The 19,570-nt window shown below is 38.3% G+C and overlaps 1 protein-coding gene across 3 annotated transcripts in view; it reads right to left on the bottom strand.

Annotated features, from left to right (window-relative positions):
• Nucleotides 1-19,570, bottom strand: part of slc24a4b (solute carrier family 24 member 4b) — a 46,339-nt gene that overhangs the window by 24,284 nt on the left and 2,485 nt on the right. For all 3 annotated transcript variants that reach the window (XM_047387992.1, XM_047387990.1, XM_047387991.1), the window contains one exon: nt 11,197-11,304. In XM_047387992.1, coding sequence (XP_047243948.1) covers nt 11,197-11,304 — 108 coding nt within the window. The remainder of the gene's footprint in view (nt 1-11,196; nt 11,305-19,570) is intronic.

The following is a 19,570-nucleotide window of genomic DNA, read 5'->3' as shown; positions in this document are numbered from 1 at the left end:
TAAAAATACTTGAAAATTGCTGTTCTTGATCATGTATCAGATTGGCTTCATGAAATTAAAATCATGGCAGAAGTATTCATTCCATCTCCAACCAACACTCACAGCAGACACTTAAATCATAAGCTTTGATTAGATAACCAAAAAAAAAAAAAAAAATCAATACAAACATGCCATCATTTTAATTTGTAATGAAATACTGCTAGAGCTCCAATACAGCCCTTGCAGCAATATTGATTGTGACAGGCAGCTTTACCTCATATCCAACAGGTTTATTTACTAAACTTTCAGTGAGAGAAGGTTGCTTGCACAATCAATTACAGGTTCTGTAAGCAGGAAATGGGCCCTCAAAATGAATTTTAGATTAAAATATTAAAAAGATGCACAAACATCAAAGTATGACTGTTGATTTCTCCCTACATGTTCAGTTAGGACTCCAGCAATGCCTATAAGTTAAATTTTCTGTAGTCATCTAAAAGCTTTACCAAGCCTATGCTTGCTACTGTAATCTCCTTTGAATAACAAAAGTGATCATAAAAAAAAAATAATAAAAAAAGGTATTTAAAGGGTGCAAGCACTACGATTGCACAGTGGTGACAGGTAAGCAGGAGGACACCCCTTAGCCTCGTAAACATTCACTCAGTGTCTGTGGGGTTTGCCACTGTCTGCTGGCAACAGAGGTCAAACCAGACATGACTATTGCGTTCACAGCCAAATCTCCCACAAGGACAGAACATGTTGTTCACAGGTAAGTCAAAACACTTAAGAAATGAACTGAAAACATCCCAGCATCATGGCCCAATTAAGATTATTAATGGGCAACAAGCCTGTCAAGTGTTAAATAGCTGTGGAAAACAGAATAAAGTTGTGCATTTAGTACCCTAGTCTTTAAAACCTGCTCAGTGTACACCTACTCAAACTACTCTGAAGAATCATCAGTAATAGTTTGAGTTGTCTTCTCTGCCCTCAGTCAGCTGCATTTTCCCAAAGATTTTCCACCATGATGGATCTAGCTGAATACCTGTATTGTTGCTGATTCCTTGTTAAAATGAAGGATGACACATACAAATGAGACTGGTGACAATTTCACTGGTAATCCGTTAATGCTTCAATCCGACATGATTAAAAGCTAAAAACCTGTCAGATTTGCATCAATAAGTGGAAACTACATGTTTCAACATTGTGAAAAATTATTTGTTTTACAGTCATTTGGTAATGTTTGTGTGGTTCCCCCTCTTGGTGCAATACCTGTAGAGTTGTAACCTCAAGATGATAAATGTTTTATTATTAATTTATTATTTTATTATCCACTGCATAAGGATTAGTAGACATTGCTTAGAGGCAAAAAGGTTAAGCAAATTAAGCTGCCCAGCAAAGCTCAAGTTTCACTGAAATGCACAAGGACATAATTGCATTTTAATTTATGAAGTTAATCACTAATTCAGTAGAGCCAAGCTGAGGATGATTTTATTTAGTATTTCTGGACAAGCTAAAATTATTAAACTTTCCCAAATTACAGGAATGTGATGAATTTAAGTATTTAAAAAAAGTTATAAATTCACCAGCTATTAAACTACTCCACTTAAAGATTAGCTCCAAACTGCTGTAAATCAGCAGCAAATTTTAATACTTAGTAATTCAATTAAACCATAAAGTCCATATTTCCCACAATAGTTTTATGTACAAAAATAAAAATGTTCATAAACCTTAATATGACACATTAATGGCAGAGCATACCAGACATTTTTTTATTTGTCTGCAGTTATTTTATAATCTGGCCAAATTACAGACATCATGTCTCTGTTACATGATGGCCTTCAGCATCTGGTACCTCCTGTTGTTCAAGAGGGAGAGAAAAAAAAAGCCTGGCAGGGTTGTGAATGAATGCAAGTGTTCCCCCAGCACTTCTGGTGGTCTAGGCACAAAACCTCATGACTCATTCTGCTAGAGTCACACAGGCAAAAGGTTTGCTTTCATAACCTCATCTAACAGATCTTACAGAGAGGGAGAAGCACAAGTTTCATCAAATATTATACATACAAATAAAAATGTGACATGAGCAAAATGTTTTTTGGCAGAGTGCCTGGTGTTGTCCTCTGCCAAAGCCTGCTCTCTGACCCAGAGACCAGCCAGGTCATCAACTAAATCCAACTGACAATCCACTACAGCAGTCAAGAGACTTTTCAGAGAGAGTGATTCCTCTGGGTCATTATTAGCCCATTAGATAATTAGCTTGCTCCAGATGGCATCAATGAGCAGCGGAATGCGAATGCAACCATCAGCTATTCTTACAAACATGCAATCATGATTCAACTTGTGGAATCATTTGTGGGTCACATGAAAATTCTCAAACTTATCCCATCTTCATGACATCATTTCAATAAAACATGTTAAATACACATATGGCCATATTAGCAACAACAAATTAGAATACCTTTGAAAATATTTGCAATTCTGTTCAAAAATAAAAATCTGGTTGTTTTATAACTATACATTTTAAGATTTGTTCATTTTTGGTTATGGAAAAACAAAATTCTGTTTCTCTGAAGATTAAATACTACAAAGTAAAAATGACTGCATAAATGTGGGCCTACTATAAATTGTGTCCATACAGTATACTTGGTTGAGGCCCCTTTTTAATTAAAAAAAAGGTACATGTATGGTGCACCTTTTTCTACACTTTCCTTCCACTCAATTTTCAAAGAATATTCTTACATGACTGAACTACCAGCCTCCAACAATAATCTTTGTGGCTTATCCTGTCCAGCATTAATGACTGCTGGACAACAGTCAAGTCAGCAGTCTTTCATATGATTGTGTAGGTTCTAAAATAACATTAAAACTTTGTATGCCTTCAGCAAATTTCAATTCTCTGAAAACCTAGACTTTACATTAGGGGTGAGCCTTAATCAGAATTGAAACGCTTGAGATCACTGTAATGACTCTGCATGATCTTCACAGAGTTGGATTACTAAAAATGATCCAATTCCTGGAGATACACCTGCAACTACTATACTTTTAGTTGAACACAATTTCCCAAAGCTCCATGGGAGGTCATGCTTACAGCTGTTTGTAGACCAAACGACCCCATGTTAAATAACCTTTAAGAGAGACTGCTGTGAGCAATGCATTCAGCTGTGTAAAGAAGAAAGGTGCACTTTTCCCTCAGGGTAAGGTGCAGCTTCAACTCCATCATGCTTATTAGTACCAGGCTAAAAGAGGAACAGGATGCAATACATCAAAAGGTGTATACATGCATAAAGAGGTCAGGCCTGCTCAAAGAGTTATGCAGGAAACGTTTTCTGCAGGTGTTTGTTCCTGTGCTCCCTTCTCTGCTGCATCATTTCCATTCTTGGCTTGCAAACAAGACACAATCACGCACAGCAGCATAATCCCACCCTTTAAAATTCCTTTTTAAAAATGCCTTTATCTGGTGTGTTCCCTGCTGTTGAGAAACTTTCATATGAACATGGGTAGGCCTTTAACTTCCAATAGCAAACAACTTGCTGCTAGTTTCAAACTTTGGTTCTGCTAGGAGAAAAACAAAAATTGCATCTCATTGCCAGCAGTAGAAATTAGCTGCAGCTCCTGTTAGCCACTATACTTCATTTTCATGTCACAATCAGTTCCTTCTCCACATAAATTATGCACCCCCAGCCTACATTTATACCTACCAATCTAAGATCTTTTGCTTTGTTTGCCTTTACATTGTACCTTAACCAAGGGCACTTGTGCTACTGATGTGGGGGTTTAATGTGATTTTAACAGTGTTTATTGAATTCAGTTCATTCCTCCAGCACAACATTAGCTATGGCACCATCCTCCCTTTCTATTCTTGTGTGCTTTGCAGCACAATCTATTCAGGGAGGGGATGCATGTGAGAAAGCAATCTAATAGTCTGCATCTCCCAAGCAAGCCACAAGTATTTTCCTAGCGAGCATGCATATGTTGTTCACACTGCTTAGAAGTATGCATAAAACATTTGGATCCTAAAATAAAAAGGCACACTGGTTCCGACTTATTCCCAGTTGACTTACTTGGGTAACAGATGAAAGCTTGTTCCATTTGTCATGGGATTGCTACAGGGAAGTATTCGATTTGGTGGTGTGACTCAAGATCTGTTTTTTTAACCCACAGGTTTTACCAGCTATTTTATCACCAGGTCAAGCTTCTCACTCAGTCGCTGCAGTGATATTTAATGTCAGTGAACATACTGGAGGGGAAGACATCAGAGGAGTTTTACTAAACAAACTTGTTAAATAGATTTACCAAGATTTGTGCTTAGAAACTTTAAAAACACGTGGTACTAAGACTCTGGTCAGATTACTTTTTGATTTTCCTTCAGCTTTTAGTTCTATATGACCTAATTTTTGTACAGGCTTTATACACTGCACAACAAAAAAATTAAAAGGAATACTTTAAAAAAAAAAACAGATCTCAATTGGGGGAAAAAAATAAAAATTTACCTGTACATCCATGCTGATATGCAATGGGCAATGTTTTTAGGAACAAAAGGATGCCACATCATCTGATGAAAATCATAAATCCACAGAGGGCTTAATCCAAAGTCACTGATATATAAACTGAAAACTCAATGGGGCAGGCTGGTCCAATTTGCTTAAATGTCATTGCAGCAACTCAAAATGGTATTCAGTAGTTTGCATGGCCTATATGTACTTGCCTGACAATGTCGGGGCATTCTCCTTATGAGATGACGCATGGTGACCTAGGCATCACTGAGCTCCTGGACAGTCTGAGGTGCAACCAGCTGGTGTTAGAAGGACCTAAACATGGTGTGTCAGATTTGGATTTAAGTCAGGGGAGCATGGAGGTCAGTCAATGGTATCAATTCATCCATCCCAGTACTGCCTGCATACTCTTGCCACATGTGGCCAGGCATTATGAAAAAGCAGGAACCCACTGCACCAGCGAAGGCTCCAACAATGGGTTTCACCCCCATCCCATGAGCTCCATGCTGGGAATCGCATCAAACCATTGGGCAATGTCGCATATCAATGTGCCATCCTGGTAGAGTTGGACTGCATGTGCAACCTCGGTAGGGTACAGGCATCACCTGACGCTACCAGTAGTGGCACAGACCCTGGTCAAATGAAAAGCAATTAAAAATTGCTGGCATCCCTCTTGACAGTCTTTGTGACCTCTATGTCAGATGATTTAGGAAAGCCAATATAATAGCCAATCCCAGTCATCCACTATGGACTAAGTTTTAACTTCAGGATCGAGATTTAGACTCGCTCAGCAAAATCAAAAGTGAGGACATCTTTAATTGACACTGCTGTCAGACTGGTCAATTCATGCATATGAGGACTCCACTGACCACCTTTTTCTGAGCTGAAAGATTGTTGATGAGGTTGGATGCTTTTTATCTGCGTAACTGATAACGGTGCATCAAATTGTCATAATCGCCAAAGCCAACAAAATACCAGGAGCCCATTCTCTACCAGAGCTGTCATTACAGAACTGCAACCTGCCTGGAGTGCCCAGAAGAAAAAGGGTGTTCAGTGCTCAGAGACAAGGCCAAGGTAAGGAAGGCTGAAACCCAACCACCACTAAAGTTGAAATGGCAAGACTGTGCCAAGAAATATACAAAAACAGATTTTCCTAAGATTTTATGGACAGACCAAACAGATCAGTAACAGGGACAGAACTCAAAATCTGTCAGCTTTTAGAAGACAGTGTCTTCAAACATTTGTACATGAAAAGGTCTGCACGTTTCAAGAAGACTATGGTTTTAATGCAGGATTTCATTACATCCATCAAAGTGGCTAGCCAGTAAAGGCCGTAAAGATGAGGTAATGACATGGCCCCGTACCTCAGACCTAAAATCCTACTGAAAACTTGTGACCTCTTAAAGAGGTGATTTATGGTAGAATAAAAAATAAAAATAGACCTCTCTGAACAGTGCCTAGGAGGCTGTGGTTGTTGCTACAAAAAAAAAGTTTTATGTTCATGAACTCTTTCTTGATCTGTTGACTTTAGACTTGTGCTTGATATATAAAAGGGTGCTTACCATGGTCACTTTTTTTTTTTTTCCTAGTCTTTATTTGTACATTTTGAACTATTATTCTTACCAATATACTTAAACTGATTTTCAGTGAGATTAGAAAATTAAAATTGTCTATACTCATTCTCGTTTAGTGAGGATGTGAGCAACAGTGTTTTGGAGCAGCTGCAGCTGTCTGGCTTTTGAGGCAGAGCTGTTGCGGTAATCAATTTGACTAAAGATAAAATATGGATGTGTTTTCAAGATCCTGCTGGGACATTAGTCCTTTAATTCTGGAAACGTTCAGGCAATAAGAGCTGACCTAGTGATTGTGTAGTGATGGACTGAAATTTCAGTCACAAAGACCGAGATTATGGTTGTAGTTACTGAAGCTGTAAGCAGAATCTTGATTGAATCTCTGTTGGTCCAAAATTTACCTGTTTTGTTTTATTCATCCTCCATTTCTGCAACCTGTATGACCCTCTCTCTTTTCCAATAGTTATGGTCAATCTGACAGAGGTATCCCAATCGGATGTGGTTTTTAGTATAACAATGGCCATCATTGGGCTCTAGATGGACAAACGGTCTACTTTTAAGGCTAGGCTTAAAACTCTTTTTGATAAAGCTTTATAGTTAGGCTCAGGATAACCTAAGCCATCTCTGTAGTTATGCTGCTATAGGCTTAGGCTGCTGGAGGACATAATGACCACTTTCACCCTCTTTGCTACATTCTCACACTACTCTCTAATTCTGCATTATTTGCTGTTATTTCAGTTTTTTACTTTATGTTCTCTCTCTTTTCTCTTCCTAGAAGCTACACCTGGCCTGACTATCTACCTGTGACACCTTTCTGGAGAGGGGCATTGTCCAAGCTTCTGTTGGCAACAACTTAATGCTCACCCTCTACCAATGACCCACATGGCCCTGTCTTTTAGTGTTTAACCCTTTCTCTCTCCTAGACATGGCAATTGACTGAGCTTAACTGTGACTAACTGTGTGCTCTCTTTCAGACTCCAACCTTGAAAACTGGCTGAGTTTATCTGTTCTTTCTTTGTAGGTGAAACATTAACATTTACTTTTCCTTCCCATAGAAAGGACTCCTGGATCAGTGCTTTGTTCTTTGTGTCTCTGCTCTGTTCTCTCAAACCTCCAGTCGGTCGTGGCAGATGGCTGCTCACACTGAGCCTGGTTCTGCTGGAGGTTTCTTCCTGTTAAAAGGGAATTTTTCCTCTCCGCTGTCGCTACTTGCATGCTCAGTATGAGGGACTGCTTCAAAGTCAACACCAGTGACTGTCCACTGTCTCTACATGCTCATCCAGGAGGAGGGAATGCTGCAAGTCATTGACTGGATGCAATCTGCTGAGTTTCCTTAGAGAACCTTTTTATCCAATTTGAATAAATAACTGAATCCGACTGCACTGTTCAATGATTAGGATTAATTGGAATGTATGTACCTGATTTTTGTGAAGTGCCTTGAGATGACATGTCTTGTGAATTGGTGCTATATAAATAAACTGAATTGAACATTCTGGCACATCCATACAGATTTGTTCTATGCATAAAGGGTCACATGCCTAGATGCACTTGTCCATACTGCTGTGCTCAAGCCTGGTCCAGCAGGACACCCAGTCATACATGGGGCACCTGCTCTGCCAGGTAAACCACCAACACACCCTGATATGCCAGCTTATTGGTACCCATATCAATAAAATTTGTTATCAGCACAGGAAAGATCTCCAGGAAGGCTAGAAGTCTAACAGCTTTATATTTAAACTTTACATAAATCCAACTCTGGTTTAAAAAGGACATCAAGTTTTCATCGTTTCTCATTGGAAGTTAGCCAGCCTTCTATGGTTTACCGTCATCCAAACCTATGACTTGGAGAAACTTACAATGTAATCATTTCAATTTGACAGGTTTGTGAAAGCTTGCACTAATAAAGCAAGAGCCCAAAATGCAGTTAGTATAGCACTGTGTTTTCCAGGGATGATTACTCAGTGACCTATATAAAGAGGCACTTACAATAAATGGCTACCTTAGCAGCATATGTCTTAGGAATAGCAATAAAATCATTAGCACACCAGGAACCCTGGAAAAGCTCCCTTGCTGATCACAGAGATAACAATGAGGAAATGACTGAAACCAAAGATAGCCGGGAGGAATCTTTGCAAGTCTTTAACCCAATGCCTTATTATACTGAGTTTCAAATGCAATAGACTTGAGACAAAAAAAAAACTCCAATCTACATTGCTCAAACTTTAAAGATGCACTAAGAAACCACGTAATATTCAGCTTTACAACCCTGACTGGTGACTGATCGGGAAAGTGTAAAATCTGACATTCAGTTGTCAAAGCCACCATACCCAAGCACTACCAGATTGCAATAAAACGGTTAACCACAGTGCTCATCTTTTTGGAAGTTGTTACTGCAGGAAATAGACTCAAAGTTAACCATTAGTAGCATCAGTAATGGAGCTGTACACTATTACAAATAAATTCTTATTGTCACTGTACACACTATGCATATCATGAACTGTAGGCAATAACTTTCAGCCAGTACCAAGTACAAAAAATTAACAGCTCTCCATGCCTTTAATATATTTTATGCTTATTATTTAAAGCAGAATAAAAATAAAAAGTTTAAAAAAAAGGTAAAGATGTAGTTTCTTGCCAAGTTGTTTTTTCCCCAGTGGTTGGATACACCACACATATGGGGTCCATGATTGGTATGGACCCCAAGCAGAAAGACCAGCCTGATCACAAAACTCTCCAATATTGCATGTTTGCTTAAGATTGTGAAATAGCTCAATTTAAAAAGTACAGTTTCTTTGCTTAAAGTAAAACCCTTTTCTACAATAGTTCTAAAAGTTATTACAGTTCCTGAAGTGAACTCAGCATTGTCCAAATTTTACATCAGCCGGGCAGCACTTTACAAAAACTGAATATTGGTAATCTGCTTTAGACTTCTGAACAGTGAATTTACTTGCGACAGTTTGTCTTTCCCTTGATGTTTATCTATTCTGTTCAGGACCCGAGCAAAAGGATCGTTCAACACTCCAAAACCAAAGACAAACATTAAGAGAATGACAAAAATACTAAGATCTATCCATCTATCCATTGCTAGAATAATTTTTTTTTTTTTTTAAGTCTCTAGAAAAGCTAAACAAGTTAGGAGTTTAGCTTTATTCTATAGTTGCAGTTACCAATGCAATGGCAGTTATGATTTTATCTTAAATTAAAAATGATATTTTGCCATTTTGTGCATAGCTTATAAACAAGCAGCCAAGTCTGTAAAACTTTTACATGCATCCTTACCAGCCCCTCTTTTCTATTATGGTGGACAGCTTTAGAAGTCATCTTCATCTACTGTTGTGGCAGTTAACACAATGCAAAAGAAAGCATGTGTCCCCTACTGTAGGTGATTTATTCATTGACTGTGTGTGTGTGTGTGTGTGTGTGTGTGTGTGTGTGTGTGTTTGTGTAACCAAAAGTGTCATTGTGACACCCCAGGACAAATGCATGAACACCCCTACACCAGAGCAGCCTGACAGCATAACACTGAAAGGAAATACTACACCTCTTGCATCCTCATATCTGTACAAATGAGAAGGTCTATCAGTTAGGGTGGCCATAAGACAGTAACTTTAACAGGATTATTCATGAGACACAAGAACAAAGTCATATGACCAGCTTTAAGCCAACACAGCAGGGCAGTGTGATAACAGAAGAAATGCAAGGAATGTCGAGGCCCATCCAGTGCCCCTTGTACTAAAAAGTGGGAAAAGGCAATAGGTGGAAAACCTTAGAGTCTTATGATTAAACCTTCAGACCGTGTGCCCTTGCAGATGAAGAACGAATAGTTTAAACATTTATATTCCTGGTAATGGCAAAACTGAAATGTTGCTTTTGTGGGTTGCACATGAACAGCAGGTAAAATGTCTATAATCCCTCTGCCATCCAGCCTCCCATGTCCAGTAATGAAGTCATAACTTGGTAAATCTCACCAAGTGGACAAATGCAACACTTGACATTGCTTCTAAATTATCTGTGACCCAGAGTCATCTTCTGTCTGCTCGTCAGTATTGCAGGGGAATGCAAATTGTACATGTAGAGATGCATCACGCAGAATAATCCTGTGGATTTAAATTCATCTGTAATAAAAACGGGTCTTGCATTCTACTGAAGGTCATTTCTTCAGAATAATCAGGTAATTCTCTCCTGTGTGTATTGTTACTGGACAGGTATCATTTATAGCAATCTATATAAAATAAGTAGTCTGCAGGGACTTAACTTCTAGGCCCAGCAGCTTTGCCAGTCACCTACCGAGTCATGCAGGGTCACAGAACATGTGACTCAGGGTTTGTGGAAGACAGAAATTTAGACTGAGACGTTCCAAATGGCAAATAAAAATCATAAATGCGTGGTTAAACTGAAAAGAGCAATTTCTATCCATGTTTGGGTCCCATTTAAGAAGCATATGCTTAAACATTTGTGTTATGTAGCCAAATGGAAAGATAAGTATATAGTGAAGAATTTAAAAAATTTGTCATTTTTTAAAATCTTTTTTTACTGTGTCTCATTTTAGTAATATTTACACTTCAACTTCATTCTGTTTGAAAACTTTTCATTTCAAAGTAAATGTCCATCTAAACCAAACTGTAGGTCACTGGAAGTACAAAATCTTAAATAGGTACAGTAAATCAGAATGACCTAAACAGTTTGATTAAATTTACACCATCATTGGAGAAAAAGAAAATGGGGGGAGAAATATGGTCAATATCAAACCATCCTTGTGTAGAAGAATTCAGCAATAAGATTAAATAGGTGTGATCATGTGATACCCTCATCCAATCACACTTAAAAAGCATGATCTGGATCATGTCTTAACAGGTTAAAGAGTTGCGGAGATTGACCATGCATGAGGATCTTCATGAACCTTTCAAAATAACATCACATGCAATTACTTCAACTTGACCAGTTTTCAATTCTAGCAGACAAGAAATATTAAAGCTCCTGTACTTCTGGGGAGCAGAGAAATAAATCCTAGAGTAAATAGGTTTTTAGCTACTTAAAGCTGAACAGCTGGCACCTTTTTGTTCTCGAATATTTTATAGGGCTTTGTTCCAGGAAAACAAAGCGCAAACCAAAGACGGAAAAAGGCTGTTCAATAGTTAACATGAAAAACTAAAACGTACCTGGCTCCGAACAGTTCTTTGGCTCAGTGTCATTTTCTGATTTGGAGGCCATTAGCCTTCTACCCCAGTGTTCAAGGTTTGGATGTTCCTCCACAGTCATCCCATGTCCTGAAACAAAAACAGCACTGGTTAGCCAACAGTAGCAAATACACATTCGAATATTGCAGCATGTCACATGTTGAAAGGTTAACTCATGTTTTTAGTTCCAAGGAAGCCTTTAAACTTAATTTTGTAAAAAAAAAAAAAAAAAAATCATTGCCGACTTTACAAGGAGTTTTATGACCAGGAATCCATGATCATGCTCATTAATCTAGCCAAGGTTTGCTTTCACTTAATCCTTTAAAACTTTCCATTTATGTAGATGCGGCATTTTTATCCAGCACCAACACAACGTCAAAATACAGCTGTGCCATTATGGTTGGGGGGGATTTTTTTTCTTTTAAATAAACTACCCTTAAGCCTCTAATGAGGACGAGAGGACAGGGAAATAAAAGCCGTCTCAAACCTATTATGTAAAGTCGTTCAAACGCACTGAGCAGCACTTTAAAGTTGCAATTTTCATAAAATACTGTGATGCAAAGCCAATGCTGGACTGAGGGACAGGATGATGCTGCATGTACATTTGTACTGCTCACAATGGAATATCGAAGCAACTAATAGGCAGTGTTTAATTCATTCAGAGCTCATCAGTTATCTTTCTGTTCCTGTCTGGCTTCAAGTCATGGATTATTTAATGACCAAACTATCCCATTCACATGAGCTATGTAGACATTTACATCTAGATCTGAATTACATGCATGTAAGATTTTTATCAAGTTACCAGCAACCATGGCCATTTTTAAACTACCCAGTTTCTCCAATCAAAGACAAACAAATGCCTTAACCATCTGAATTCTATGAAAAATCTTTCAAAAAAAAAATAAAATTTAATAATTTATCTTAGTGGTGGAAAAGTTACACATCTCCTAAAATCAATTAAAGCTGCACAAATAAGCTGTAACCAAAGCAAAGATCTCATCAGACGCGTCGTTTCACTTGAATGATGACCATACTAAAATATTTCATTTCGTCATGTAAGAACTTCAACAGAACAGCCAAGATGGCTGCAAACTGAGGTGCAGACAAAAAGGGCAATGGATCTCCAATTCCAGGCTACAGAGCATATTTCCTCCCCTAGGTAAACAAAACAGCAGATCAAGTCATGAAATTGTTCTTGTATAGACAACGTTTCACCAATGCACCCAGTTTTACAGTTGAGGATGTTTAGATTGACATTGTTCAGTTGGCTGAGATGAAAAGTCAGTTATATCTGATAAAACTGAGAACTTAATGAAACACTAGTAACTAGTGCAAAAATATGAAATAACAGAAATAACCTTGCCCTTCTGAAAGGCAAACACTTTAGGTTTTCAATCATTTTGGAGAGGACAGAAAACTTTTGAACATTTGTCTTGGTTATGGTTTGCTTTGATGTTTAGACCAGAGGTGTCCAAAGTCTGTCCTCGAGGGCCAGTGTCCTGTATGTTTTAGATGCTTACCTGTTTCAGCACACAGGCTTTAGTTGAACTGCAATTACCTGAATCAGGTATGTCAAAGCAGGGGACCATCTAAAACATGCAGGACACCAGCCCTTGAGGACCAACTTTGGACTCCCCTGGTTTAGTCAGTTAGCAATGACTGGACATCAGTAGATTAATATTAGACGTGATTATTTCCCACTCCCTACAACTTAACATGTTTATGCTTTTAATAAATCCTGATAATATGGTATTTGTTTGTCATATGCAGGTTAATTGTCAAGGCAATTAAATGCTTGGGATGAGAAGAACCGTTCAACTCACTATACAAACAAAGTAATGGCGTACAATAACACATTGTGCAACAGAAATAGCTAATAAAGTGTCACAATTGTGGTCTGGTGCAGTATAAATGTCCTGAGTTCAGTAGTTTGTCAGCTTGGGGATAACTAATTAATGAATAATAATTATTAAATAACCCTTGTCTGATTGCAGTGTTAAACTTCCTGACAAACTCAAACTTATCTTAAGGTGAATCAACCAATGCTTTAAAAAGACTCATTTGATTTTTGATGAGACTAGTTATTTTTTTAAGATCAATATTCTAGTACTATAGAGTTAATGTAAAATTTTAGCCATTAGACAACAGCAGTGCTCAACTAGCCTCAAAATTGTATTTTCTCCAGACTCAAATAATGACCTACTCCAGAATATTTCAGACTAAATGATCAGCAACCACTAAATAAACATATTACACAAGAGACACTTTGCCGTTTCCCACAATGTGTTGCTTTCCAAGCCCACATCCCCCCCAGCTATCAGTTTAACCCATTCTCACCAATCAACTCATTTCGCTGGTCTGCCATCTCTGGCCTCCCCCTCTTTAACATCACGGATGTTAAATTAAAAGCCATTTAATTTCATGTTCTGACATCACTAGACCAGTGATTTTAAAATCATGTGGTCTACTTGTGCCAAGAGAAAAACTGGATTAGATATGCACAACCATTTTAACTTTGCAAATCTGTTCATCCAAATTTAATTATCCCTGGCAGTTACTTGTGAAACCACATGCTCACAACTATGACATTTCCACTTAAAGAGTCAACATCACAGGGGACCAGTTTGAACTGCCCAGTTTATCACCAAGTTGCATTCATTTAAAAAACATGATTCTGTCAGCACCTCTGGGCTAATTGTAGGAGAAAGGGGGTGGGAGCTATAATACAGGCTTGCGGGAATTACATTGCTGGCTCATGCAACATCAGATTTCCTACCGACGACGTGTTTCCAATTACCTATTTTTATTCATGCTTTGCTATTGTGAAGATGAACAAGGTACCCACTTTTTCTCCAATCACCTTCCTAATCTTTAGCAATGAAAAGTCATTTAAGATGCAATCTCCTCTTAATGTTTGTGGCAAAAATTCATCATGAACCACCTGACCACTCAAATGCAACTACAATTTCCAAAATCGGCTATGCACATATTAAATGAACAATGGTTTGAATTTAATCAAAAACAAAAAAAGGAAAAAGATATGTATATCTTCCACTGTTAGGCCTATAAACTCCTGCAACAATCAATGCTGAAACAAAAATCCTAAAGTACTACTAATACCTGCATTGTTGTGTTTAAATGACACATAACCTTATATAATAGATTTTAGCTTAGCAAACATACACCTAACCTACTATTGTTACATAAGAGGCATTTTATGCATGTTGTGGCCAATTTGCAAACCGCATTGAACAAACATTCTTTATGTACATCCATTTAGCTGAGATTGATTACCTTCTGCACAATGCATTCATCAAGCCTAAAATCTATTTACTTTTAGTAACCAGCAATTTAACTGCCGTTCACTGTTTAAGATGCATTTCAGATTTTATTTCCATGTTCTGCTAAAAAAAAAAAAAAAACGACAGATTACACTTAACATTTACACACCACTGGTAAATACAGGTCCTTCTCAAAATATTAGCATATTGTGATAAAGTTCATTATTTTCCATAATGTCATGATGAAAATTTAACATTCATATATTTTAGATTCATTGCACACTAACTGAAATATTTCAGGTCTTTTATTGTCTTAATACGGATGATTTTGGCATACAGCTCATGAAAACCCAAAATTCCTATCTACAAAATTTGCATATTTCATCCGACCAATAAAAGAAAAGTGTTTTTAATACAAAAAACGTCAACCTTCAAATAATCATGTACAGTTATGCACTCAATACTTGGTCGGGAATCCTTTTGCAGAAATGACTGCTTCAATGCGGAGTGGCATGGAGGCAATCAGCCTGTGGCACTGCTGAGGTCTTATGGAGGCCCAGGATGCTTCGATAGCGGCCTTTAGCTCATCCAGAGTGTTGGGTCTTGAGTCTCTCAACGTTCTCTTCACAATATCCCACAGATTCTCTATGGGGTTCAGGTCAGGAGAGTTGGCAGGCCAATTGAGCACAGTGATACCATGGTCAGTAAACCATTTACCAGTGGTTTTGGCACTGTGAGCAGGTGCCAGGTCATGCTGAAAAATGAAATCTTCATCTCCATAAAGCTTTTCAGTAGATGGAAGCATGAAGTGCTCCAAAATCTCCTGATAGCTAGCTGCATTGACCCTGCCCTTGATAAAACACAGTGGACCAACACCAGCAGCTGACACGGCACCCCAGACCATCACTGACTGTGGGTACTTGACACTGGACTTCTGGCATTTTGGCATTTCCTTCTCCCCAGTCTTCCTCCAGACTCTGGCACCTTGATTTCCGAATGACATGCAGAATTTGCTTTCATCCGAAAAAAGTACTTTGGACCACTGAGCAACAGTCCAGTGCTGCTTCTCTGTAGCCCAGGTCAGGCGCTTCTGTCGCTGTTTCTGGTTCAAAAGTGGCTTGACCTGAGGAATGCAGCACCTGTAGCCCATTTCCTGCACACGCCTGTGCACGGTGGCTCTGGATGTTTCTACTCCAGACTCAGTCCACTGCTTCCGCAGGTCCCCCAAGGTCTGGAATCGGCCCTTCTCCACAATCTTCCTCAGGGTCCGGTCACCTCTTCTCGTTGTGCAGCGTTTTCTGCCACACTTTTTCCTTCCCACAGACTTCCCACTGAGGTGCCTTGATACAGCACTCTGGGAACAGCCTATTCGTTCAGAAATTTCTTTCTGTGTCTTACCCTCTTGCTTGAGGGTGTCAATAGTGGCCTTCTGGACAGCAGTCAGGTCGGCAGTCTTACCCATGATTGGGGTTTTGAGTGATGAACCAGGCTGGGAGTTTTAAAGGCCTCAGGAATCTTTTGCAGGTGTTTAGTGTTAACTCGTTGATTCAGATTAATAGGTTCATAGCTCGTTTAGAGACCCTTTTAATGATATGCTAATTTTGTGAGATAGGAATTTTGGGTTTTCATGAGCTGTATGCCAAAATCATCCGTATTAAGACAGTAAAAGACCTGAAATATTTCAGTTAGTGTGCAATGAATCTAAAATATATGAATGTTAAATTTTCATCATGACATTATGGAAAATAATGAACTTTATCACAATATGCTAATATTTTGAGAAGGACCTGTATTTGTATGCAATAGCCCATGCTTCCTCTAAAATCTAAAACCTCTGAATTAAGCCATATCTTAAAAAAAAAAAAAAAAAAGATTATAGATTTAAAATAAAATACTTCTCTAGGCAGACCTTAACTTGGCATTTCCCTGAAACATTAGAAATAGACAATAGAGGCCAATCTTAGCCAGTCTTCAAAATGGGAAAGAAAACATGCCATTTAAGTAAGGTAGATTTGTGTTGATCTTTACAAGTCACCAAATTATTACTCACCAAAATTTGCCCATAACTACATCAACCTTGTTGGTGTTCATGTTTTTCATAAACACTGAAATACCCATGTTTCTGTAAACTCCAAAGTTTAAAATGTTCTAGGGACAAAACAAGAGCTGTCACAATGACAAAGGGAAAACTTACAAAATAGACAGCACACCTCATTGTGGGATTCTGCCCCAATGAATAAAAAGTATTCTACAGAATTAGTTTAAGTGCAAGGTTATACTAATACATTGATATTTATGGCTTTATATATTTAGCAATGTGTCAATACATGTGACGGGCCTAATTGGATGCACCATAAGCATATCTCCATCTATCCTGTCTGTATTATGCTCACCAAATTAAAACCTGAAATTTACCAAAGACTACCACCATACCCCAAGTATACCTTTAGAAAACATGGGTAAATTTCCCTTTAGCCACTTCTGAACATCAGAACCAGGCAGAAATGATTTAATATCCTCTAGCGCTGACCTTGGTTTGTCTGCCTCCTGGGCTACTCAATCATCCATCAAACTTCGCATGTGAACAATTACAACTCAATTTTTTCGCCATAAATTGTTGCTCAATCACACAGGGCCACTTCAGTCAACCTGCCACAGCAACCTGTTAAGAGCAACGCCCTGGTGCTCAACACACCTGTTCCTGCCACCCGTGTGCATCTCTGTCGCACGTGCATATGCATTCAGTGATTAGTGGGAGGGGCAGCATGTTGAGCCCCACCCCTACTTTACGAAGAGGCACCCAAGAGGCAGTACATCACATCCCATCCATCTGGATCATTCAAATCATTTGCCATCAATCACAACTAGGCATAGGCCGGCATTAGATTATCACTGTACGGTAATTTCACAGTAACTACAGAAAATCATATTTCCTCTGTTTAAAACTCCAAACACTTATTACCTGCTAAAACGTTGACAGCTAGCTTGTGAACTGCAGGTTTAGAACAGCAAAAGACGCACAGATCAGATTTTTTCAAGCCGATACCAATTTCTGGTTCTGAGGTCTTACCTGCAGATTTCAATTGTGACCAATTCAGATTTATTTTCCTTCTAAAGCATGAAAGAATTTGTGCAGCACCCTCTTTGAAAGAGGCAGTAGTTTAATCATAAAAATTTAAGACTAGATTTATTTAAGCATCAAAAGCAAGACCCTGATATTTAAAAAAGAAAAAGGGGATCAATGTGCAACGTGTTGGTTGACTTGATTTTATTGAGAGCCCCATTAGCTCCTGACTGGCTACAGGAGCTGTTCGGCCTGGGGTGTCCTTCATTTTAATTACACATAAATTACATACAAAACCCCACACGATGCATTTATAGAACAACTGGAACAGTTAAGTTTAGTATTTGACAAGGCAAAAGTTATTTGACTGGACTCATTGGAAAATCCATCATAGCATCACTGCACAGCTATGGTGCATACAGGCAGAAAAACAAACAAAACAAAATAAATCCCTCCCACACTTTCTGGCATCTCATTAACAGGACAACCATAGGAATGGTATTATGGAAAACTGGTTTTAAAACAAACTTCAACACATTGGTACAATCTTCATACTGCCAGCTGGTCCACAATTAGTCACAACTATGGCAAACACTAGGGTTTTATTGTGCTGTCCCAAATCCTCTCTCTAATAGTCGAGGAGGTCAATGTCAAAAAGATGTTCTTTCACTCAGTTTTGGTTGTCCTAGGTTAGAAAATGAAAACATAGGGGCCTGGCAATGGCTCCCAGAATGCACAATTATAGGATTTGCTCTATTGTAACCCATAATGTAATTTCAAAATAATCTTTTAAGCTTCTTGTTTCTAATGTAATTAACAAAACACTATTGATAATCCCTTAAGGGTCTGCAATCAGGTATACTTAGTATTGGATTGTTTTTAGCCTTGGGCCCAGAATGACTGCTGAGCAATAAGGTCTGAAGTACTGAAGAAAGCACATTATCTGCAGTGCCTTTGCATTTTTAAATGGCACTGAAGTTGCATTTGAGGTGTAAACAAAATTAATTGCATTCCAACATCCAATTCTTAGTCCAACTCTTAATCTTTACAAGCCACTCAGGTTTCCACAGTTATGTGAATGATGCAGTTTTATATTGTTGCGTCGCCTCATGAGACAGGACAATTAGATGCCCATCTCAAAGATATAAATAGCAGAATTTTTCTACACTTCAACCAGAACCAAGCAGCATTAGTCTGTCCTGAGAGACATGGAGAAACTTTGAGCTACGGCATTACAACCACCAAGAGTTGTTGGGAACCTTTGAATCAAATCCAAGTTTCTGTCAAAGATATTTAGTAGCATAACCAATAAACAGCATTCATTTGCTTAGAACACCAGAATACAAGCATTGCTCCCAATGCCAACAGTCTGCAACAAGGAAAGGCGTTTCCAATTTAAGGGAAAGGGACCACCAACTTCTGAGTTTTGTTCTCAACATAAGTGTTTTGATAAGGACAAGTGACATTGCTCAGATTTTATGGCCTCTGCACTGACTTGTGTTTTTCATTATTTTAGGATTTTAATGTTCTTAAAGTTGAGGCATAAGTTATTGCTTTACTTGCTCTCAAAGGTTTACACACACACACGTGCAATTACCTGGATTTCTTTTTACCTAAAACAAACATTAAAACATTTAAATAACATTCCCACCTTTAGAAGTGACATATGCCCAATTTAACTTGAAAAACATTTTAGATTCAATTTCAGCCTTTAATCTCTTTGGTTAAGAGTTTCAGCATCCTGCAGTCTGTCTTCTTCAGGTGCTGCAGTTTGTCCTGCAAGGTTTAGTTTTAAACTGTAGCTAGGCCACTTAATAAACTTTAATTTTGTTCTGGTAAACTCAGTCTCACCATATTCCCCAACAGAAATTGTGTTATTTTGGAGGTGTGCTGTGACAATTTCCTTTTCTGGAATTGAAACCAAAAGTTAAACTTTGGTTTTGCCAGACCATAAATTCCAGGTTTTGGGAGATTATAGCCAGATCCATCTTTCAACTTTACTACTTAGCTA

This window comes from Girardinichthys multiradiatus, chromosome 15 (genome assembly GCF_021462225.1).
Source record: "Girardinichthys multiradiatus isolate DD_20200921_A chromosome 15, DD_fGirMul_XY1, whole genome shotgun sequence".
NCBI classification, from domain to species: Eukaryota; Metazoa; Chordata; class Actinopteri; order Cyprinodontiformes; family Goodeidae; genus Girardinichthys; species Girardinichthys multiradiatus.
The sequence above is the reverse complement of the archived record's forward strand: the minus strand, read 5'-3'. Positions and strand labels throughout refer to the sequence as shown.